General features: G+C 49.6%; 1 protein-coding gene across 1 annotated transcript in view; it reads right to left on the bottom strand.

Annotated features, from left to right (window-relative positions):
- Positions 1-213: 213 nt before the first annotated feature.
- LOC122151312 (vomeronasal type-1 receptor 4-like) overlaps positions 214-8,232 on the bottom strand; it is a 16,674-nt gene continuing 8,655 nt past the window's right edge. Inside the window, exon 3 of the mRNA XM_042782598.1 lies at positions 214-771. Within this exon, the coding sequence (XP_042638532.1) occupies positions 214-771 (558 nt within the window). The remainder of the gene's footprint in view (positions 772-8,232) is intronic.

Below are 8,232 nucleotides of genomic sequence, written 5' to 3'. Positions count from 1 at the left end.
CTCTCCTCTGTCACTGACGCTCTGAGCCTGGGTTTGTCCTCCTCATTTGCAATGACAGCAGGTCACTGCCTTCTCCGATGTCCTGGGACCCCTGAGCTTCTTGGCCCTGGGATCTCCCCAGTGGCCAGAAACCCAGCCAGCACCTCAGTGCAGCCAACACCCTGACGTTCAGCGCGCTGGCCGGCTGCAGGGTCTGAGTCACCTGCCTCCTTGTCAACCACAGCACACGGCGGACGTCATGGAGGAGCAGGCGGTTTCCGCCGTGGCCTCCTGTGAGGCCCCCACGTGCTTCATGGTCCCGCTGAGGCCTGATGGGAACACCCTGCAGGATGAGGGCAGAAACGAGTTCTGGGTGCAAATAAAACGTTCACACACATTTGAGATGAATCCCCACGGCGCGCGGAGAGCAGCAAAGCGAAGCTCACTCTTCACCCTCCAGCTAGAAACTGAGCTCTGTGGGTTGCCCAGCTCCAGGTTCAAAGACTTGTCTCTCCTCTGAGATGGTCGGAGGGACGGCAGCTCGTCTCCCGTCCCCGTCAGCGAGAAACCTAAACGCAGAGGCGGGGGCCGGAAGCGGGTGGAAGCTAAGACAGGACGCTTCAGGCGGGAACCGGCCATTCCTTCCCAGAGGCCTCTGCAGCGTCCGCTGGCCCGGAAGCCGCTGGTGCTCGGGCCGGCGCTGCCACCTGCTGGCCACTGCCGGAAACTGCAGCGGCCTGCCTTGGGGACCGGGCCGCAGCGATTCTGCGCGTCCAGGGGCTTTGGGGGTTCCTTGGCAGCACCGAGTAGAAGCCGGTGCGTGGCTGTTTTTGATTGTTATTTATCTGTCTGTGGATTCACTCATTTATTGGTGGTTGTGAGGGAAGGAGAGTGCGTGCTTATGGGACCGGCCGCAGACGAACCCATGGTCTGAGACCCGTTCTCTGCCCCAGAGATTGAGGGGTGCAGACACACGCATCTTTGGGGTCCTCCGTCCCTGGGCCACACGTAGCTGTGGCCTTTGACCTGCTTTCACAGCAGCGCGACGAGGATTACCTTGAGGCCACCGTTTTTTGGTTTTTGTTTGTGATCTTCATTTTCGGTGCCGGCATAGCCTGGTCTGCATGAAGGCTCGCTGTCAGCAGGCAGGGCTCCCTCCTCTGTCCCTGCGGCCCCGCTGCACTGTTTCCTCGCTGGTAGACTCCTTCCCAAGGCGGGGTCTCGCCACTCTCGGTCCTGGCCCCCAGACAGCCCTGCAGCCCATCCACCCGGAGTTGGGGCGCCCCTTCCCTGCAGGCCCAGTGCTCAGAAAGGACCCCAGACAGAAGCTGCAGAGCTGGGGGCAGCAGCAGTCCAGGGGCTGAGGCGGGTTTATGGTCACCATGGAAACGGCTGCCACTCAGTGCAATGGGCGGGGCCTTGGAGGAGGGCAGGTCGACACACAGACCACAGGGTTGACCCAGGAGCCTTGACCCTGCGGGCTTCTCAGGCACCCGGGGTCCCTGTGTCCTGGGACTGCCAAAAACTCCACGGACCAGAGCCTGAGGGTATGACCGTGGGAGGCTGGAGTGGAAGGCCCAGGCCCCCCCACCATCACCCCACACTGAAAACGGCAGAACCTTAACAGACTAGCAGACATGGTTAAAGTAGCAGTGGACTGGGCAAATCTGCTCCAAAGGACCTCTTTCAAGGGCTGAAGAGCAAAGACATCTCCTTGAAGACTAAGGTGCGCCTGACACGAGCCATGGTATCTGCAGTTGCCTCATATGCATGTGAGAGCCGGACAATGAACAAGGAAGATGGAAGAAGAGTTGATGCTTTTGAGTTGGGGTGTTGGCCGGGATGTTCCCTGGAGGTGAGAATGGCCAGACTTGGTCTCACCTACTTTGCTCATGTTGTCAGAAGGGACCAGTCCCTGGGGAGGATATCATGCTCGGTAAAGTGGGGCGTCAACGACGGAGGGGAAGACCCTCAATGAGATGGATTGACCCAGTGGCTGTAAGGATGGGCTTGGGTGTAGCAAGGATCGTGAGGCTGTCACAGGGCCGGGCCGTTTCGTTCTGATGTACACGGGGTCGCTATGAGTCAGAGCTGACGGCACCTAACAAAAACTTTACTATTTTCCCTTCCCTTTTGCTTTCTTTAAGTAAATAGAATAGCCAACCGTTTTTCTTTTTATTGTGATTTGGGTGAAAATTTACAGAGCAAATACACTTTCCATATAGCAGTTCACATACACTTTGTCTCATGACATTGACCACAATTTAACACAATGCAACATCTCCCCTCCCACTTCCTCCTGATAGCTAAGCTACCTCCTCCCTGTGTCCATCCCTCCATGCACACCTGCCCCCTGAGCTGTCTCCCTGTGCCTGGGCAGCCCTTCTTTCTCTCACGCTTGTTCTCTCCAAGGAGTGTATCTACCTCAGGTAAATGCTCAACTCATATGCCTGTCTCTTGTTTGGCTGGAAGCTACAGGTGTGTGTTCAATTTCAGACCTGAAGTGCAGCTAGGGGCCACGGTCTCAGTGGTTCCACCAGGCTCCATCGGGCCAGCAAACCTGTTCCCCGCTTTTTTCTTTTCCCCAAATGATTTTGAGTTTTGTTCCACATTGTCCCCCCTGTCTATCCAGGATCTCCTACAAAGATCCTCTTCCAAGTGGTTGACAGTAGTAGCCGGGCACCATCTAGTTCTCCTGGTCTCATAGTCGTATAGGAGAATAGCCAACCTCTTTACGGATGCTGAATTCTTTAGATTTGTTATTTTCTATTATACATTCTTCTAAGTGTAGCCATCTCCCACGACTGGTTTGGGCTGAGAACCAGAGCCTGTGAAGCAAGAGGCCCCTGGGGAGAGGGACGCCGAGTCTGGAGTAACCAGAGAAGAGAAGAACGAAGACATTCCTGGCCTTCCAGGGGTCTCCCCCACCCCCTTCCCATCTCCCTATATAACCACATTTATGCCTTTGCTGGGGAGACAGACATTTTAGAGACGTGATTGTCTCTGTCTCCTCGGGTCTTGATACTCAATCTGTCGCTTTCCCACTTCAACGTGCTATGATCACTGGCTCTTCACGGCACAGGGTGAGGACCTTGTTGTTCCTACAATATGATAGTGAGCAGGTAACCGCCCTCAGAGCCAAGTGCGCCACCTGCCCTCTGGGATGGGCTGAGAGGGAGGCAGGGGCTGTAGGGAGGGAAGGCCTGCCCAGGAGACTGTCCACCGGGGCAGAGACTCGGGAGGGGCAGGGTGGAGGGGCTCATGGGCATGGAGGCATGGGAGGGGGTGATGTTTCCAGGATCTTATTGTTAAAGGCCAGAGTCCTGGGCCTGAGACCAGACACAGAGAGGCCAGGCAGGAAGAGGTGGGACCTCGCCTTCTGCTGCCCCCCTGGGCCCTGTTCTCCCCTTCGGGGAGCCACCCATCATCCAGGGAAGAAACACAGAAGTCTCTCACACAGGCCAAAACGGGTCTTCAGTGCAAGGGCTGGCTAAGGGATGTGCAGGTAGAGGCTGCTGACAGTCTCAGGGGAACTTCAAAGCCTCAGGGTCACAGCCGTTTGTGGAGGACTCAGTGTGAATGTGGGGGCAGTGGGCCAAGAGTGATATTCACTGGTGGCCTTGTGGCCTAGTAGTTGGGGAGCCATTTGCTTTGGTGTGGGAGCTCTAATGGTGCAGTGGGTAATGCATTTGGCTGTGTAACCAGGAAGTCAGCTGTTCAAACCCACCAGCTACTCTGCGGAAACCCAAAGGGGGGTTGTGTAAGTCAGAATTGACTTGATGGCAATGGGTTAGTTTTCAATGACTATTATTTGCTTTGTGGACGTTCTCTTGTTCAGGGAGAACAATTGATGGAGACTTCATGAAAATAAGATGGATCTAGAGTTGGCAGATTGATCACAAGTGACGAGTCATATAGGTGAACCTTTCAGCATCCGAACAAAAAACTTAGAGCTGCAAATACCTTCCCAGGTAAGGACTAAACATCTCCTGGAGAAAGTGTCTTGGTTCATCCATGGATCCAGAAAACTGGATGGAAAGAACAAACCAGGCTGAAGAACTCAGCATGAGGAGCCGAGTTCACAGGACTTAGAGGACAGCCCAGAGAGCTGAGATCTGGGGCTACTTCATGAGAGGGGCAGTTGGAGCAGGTTCTGAATGGGAGCAGGTCACTGGATAAGTGTGCAGAGTAGAGACTTGGCTGAGATCCGCCAGGTGAGGGCAGAGGGTCTGAGCTTAGAGGAGATGTGGTGGGAGGTCACAACTGGAGGCAGACAGTGGGGTCAGCGACACACTCTGAGGGCTGACTCTGAGCCAGAGCCGACCCCCAAACTCTTTACTCCTAACTCTAGCCCCAACCCTAACCCCCACTGGGGCTCCCTTTCCCTCCAGTTCCTAGTCACCAGTGCCTTGAGCTGGACTTCAGAAGGAGGTCATTGGAGATGGGAGGCAGGCCTCTAAGGCATGACCTCCCCCAGCCCCCAACCCTCCTATTCCCCTACCCTCACACCTCAAGTCTAAGGAGCCCAACTTCTCGATCTCCCCTGTTCCGTGCGTCCTGGGGCTGGGGGAGCACCGGGTCCCTGAGGCAGTTAGTGCTGGGGAGGCACACGTTGCTCTGTGAGCTGAACACTTTCTACAGTGACATATAGGAGGATGGCAGCATCCTGGTCTCCCTTCAATGTCTTGACTTCCGGTATGAAGTGTAAAATCCCCTACCCTACTCAACCCAAGGCATTCTTTTTGCTGAAGAGCAAAAATGTCTCCTTGAGGAGTAAGGTGCGCCTGACACAAGCCATGGTATTTCCAATCGCCTCGTATGCATGTGAGAGCTGGACAATGAATAAGGAAGACCGAAGAAGAGTTGATGCTTTTGAGTTGTGGTGCTGGCGAAGAATGCTGAAAGTACCGTGGACTGCTAAAAGAACTAACAGGTCTGTCCTGAAAGAAGTGCAGCTGGAATGCTCCTTGGAAATGAGAATGGCCAGATTTCATCTCACATACTTTGGTCATGTTGTCAGAAGGGGCCATTCCCAGGAGAAGGATGTCATGCTGGGTAAGGTGGAGGGTTGATGAAGAAGGGAAAGGCCTTCAACAAGATGGATTGACACGGTGGCAGCGGTGATGGGCTCGATTACAGCAAAAATCATGGAGCTGGCTTAGGACTGGGTGGTGTTTTGTTGTGCTGTGCATGGGGTTGCTAGAATCGGAGATGACTTGACGGCACCTAACAACAACAACCGCAACAAAGCTACCAGTGTCTTTCTGAGCTTTAGCGGATGGAGACTGAGGGCCAAGGGAAAATGCACATCTTTATATACATCTTTCAATGCATTTTTACTTCTTTGCTTGTTTTCACTTGCGAGAACTGGGAAGTCCAAGTATTTTTCTTGACCTAGTGATGATCTTCAATGATTTACTGAACTTGACTCTGTTTAAAATTTTTATATGATTTTTTTCACCTTGTAAATACAAAGCATTGAATTAAAGTTTCATTAATTTTGATCACCGAATGTCTCCGTGTCCCTTAACCTTTGCGTCACTCATCCTACTCTGAGCCTGGTGGAGAGGCGGGTGCAGGGAACCCACAGGTCCGAGTCAAGGCCAGAGAGCCATCTTTCTGTATCTGAGCCCTTCCACTGTTTGCCTTCCGCTTCCCCCTCCAGATCATTCTAACACTCAATGGACTTCTTTCTCTTTATCTCCTTCCTACTTTCCTTCTTTTTAACATTTTACTGTAATTTAGGTGAATGTTTACAGGGCAACACAAGTTTGCATTCAACAATTGATACACATTTTGTTTGGTGATCTTGGTTGCAATCCCTTCAATATAATGGCACTCTTTCCACTTACTCCCTGTTTTCATTAGCTCATGTTTCCTGCCCTTTCAGAATTCAGAACTTTGTTTTTGGGCAATGCTGTATTTTTGGTCTCCTATGGTGGATTGATCTGAGAAGCATATTCCTCACTGGTGTTACTGTTGTTGTTAGATACCGTCGAGTCATATCTGACTCACAGCAACCCTATGTACAACAGAACAAAACACAGCCTGGTCCCATGCCAGCCCCACGATCCCTGCTGTACCTGAGCCCATTGTTGCAGCCACTGTGTCAGTCCATCTCATTGAGGGCCTTCCCCTTCTTTGCTGACCCTCCACCTTACCAAGCATGTCGTCCTTCTCCAGGGAATGGTCCCTTCTAACAACATGACCAAAGTATGTGAGATGAAGTCTGGCCATTCTCACTTCCAAGGAGCATTCCAGCTGCACTTCCTGCAGGACAGATTTGTTAGTTCTTTTAGCAGTCCAAGGTACTTTTCAGCATTCTTCACCAACATCACAACTCAAAAGCATCGACTCTTCTTTGGTCTTCCTTACTCATTGCCCAGGTCTCACATGCATGAGGAGATTGAAAATACCATGGCTTGTGTCAGGCACACCTTAGTCCCCAAGGAGACATCTTCGCTCTTCAGCACTTTGCAGCCGACTTGCTCAGTGCTATACATCATCTGATGTCCTGACTGCTGCTTCCATTGGCATCGATTGTGGAACCAAGCAATATGGTCTTTGACAACTTCAATCTTTTCTCCATTTATTGTGACGCTGCTTACTGGTCCAGTTGTGAGGATTTTTGTTTTCTTTATAGTGAGATGTAATCCATACTGCCGACTGTAGTCTTTAATCTTCATCAGTAAGTGCTTCAAGTCATCATCACTTTCAGCAAGCAAAGTTGTGTCATCAGCGTACCACAGGTTGTTAATGAGTCTTCCTCCAGCCCTGATACCATGTTCTTCATATAGTCCAGCTTCTCGGATTATTTTCTCAGTATATACATTGAATAATTATGGGGAAAGGATACAACTCTGATGCACTCCCTTCTTGATTTGAAACCAAGCAGTGTCCCCTTGTTGTGTTCGAATGACAGCCTCCTGGTCTATGTACAGGTTCCTCGTGAGTACCATTAAGTATTCTGGAATTCCCATTCTTCTTAATATTATCCACAATTTGTTGTGATCCACACAATCAAATACTTTTGCATAGTCAATAAACACAAGTAAACATCTTCCTGGTATTTTTTGCTTTGAGCCAAGATCCATCTGACATCAGCAATGATATCCCTCGTTCTATGTCCTCTTCTGAATCCAGCTTGCATTTCTGGAAGTTCTCTGTCAATATACTGCTACAACCGTTTTTTAATGATCTTCTGTAAGATTTTACTTGCGTGCAATATTAATGATATTGTTCTATAATTTCCATATTCTGTGGGATCACCTTTCTTTGGAATGGATACAAATATGGATCTCTTCCAGTCAGTTGGCCAGGTAGCTGTCTTCCAAATCTCTTGGCATAACTGAGTGAGTGCCTCCAATGGGGCATCTGTTTGTTGAAACATCTCAGTCGGTATTCCATCAATTCCTGGAGCCCCGTATTTTGCCAATTCCTTCAGTGCAGCTTCAACTTCTTCCCTGAATACCATTGGTTCTTGAACATATGCCACCTCCTGAAATGGATGAAGATCGACCAGTTCTTTTTGTTATAGTGAGTCTGTGTATTCCTTCCATCTTCTTTTGATACTTCCCCAGTATTCAATGTTTTGCCCATAGAATCTTTCAATACTGCAACTCGAGGCTGGAATGTTTTCTTCAGCTCTTTCAGCTTGAGAAATGCTGACTGTGTTCTTGTGTTCTTCCTTTTTTGTTCTCTAATTCCAGGTCTTAGTACATTTCATTATAATACTGTAGTTTGTTTTCTCAAGCTGCCCTTTGACATCTTCTGTTCAGCTCTTTTATTTCATCATCATTTCCTTTTGCTTTAGCTCTGTTCAAGAGCAAGTTTCAGAGTCTCTTCTGACATTCATTTTGGTCACCTTTTTTTCTTTTTTAAAATGCATTTTATTGAAATATAATTTATGTACAGTGAAATACACAAAACTAAAGTGACAGGGGTCAATACTTTTTTTTTGGCAGTATCCCCTTCCCTCCCCTCCCACTCCTGCTAACCAACAAAGAAAGTTTCCCTCCATATATAAACCTTTCCTTGACCCTCCACAACAACAAACTAATATATATTTGTCCTTCTGTGACTGACTTATTTCACTCAGCAAAATGTCCTCCAAGTTCATCCATATTATGCAGTGTTTTGCAGACTCTACATTATTCTTTAGTGCTGCATAGCATTCCATTATGTATATGTACCATAGTTTGGTCATCCACTCTTCTGCTATAAATCTTGGAGATAAGTCCCTTGCCAGATATG

The sequence above is a fragment of the Orycteropus afer genome, unplaced genomic scaffold (assembly GCF_000298275.1).
Source record: "Orycteropus afer afer isolate SDZICR_OR568_19922 unplaced genomic scaffold, OryAfe1.0 scaffold00384, whole genome shotgun sequence".
Classification (NCBI taxonomy): Eukaryota; Metazoa; Chordata; class Mammalia; order Tubulidentata; family Orycteropodidae; genus Orycteropus; species Orycteropus afer.
This window is presented reverse-complemented; position numbering and strand designations above follow the sequence as displayed.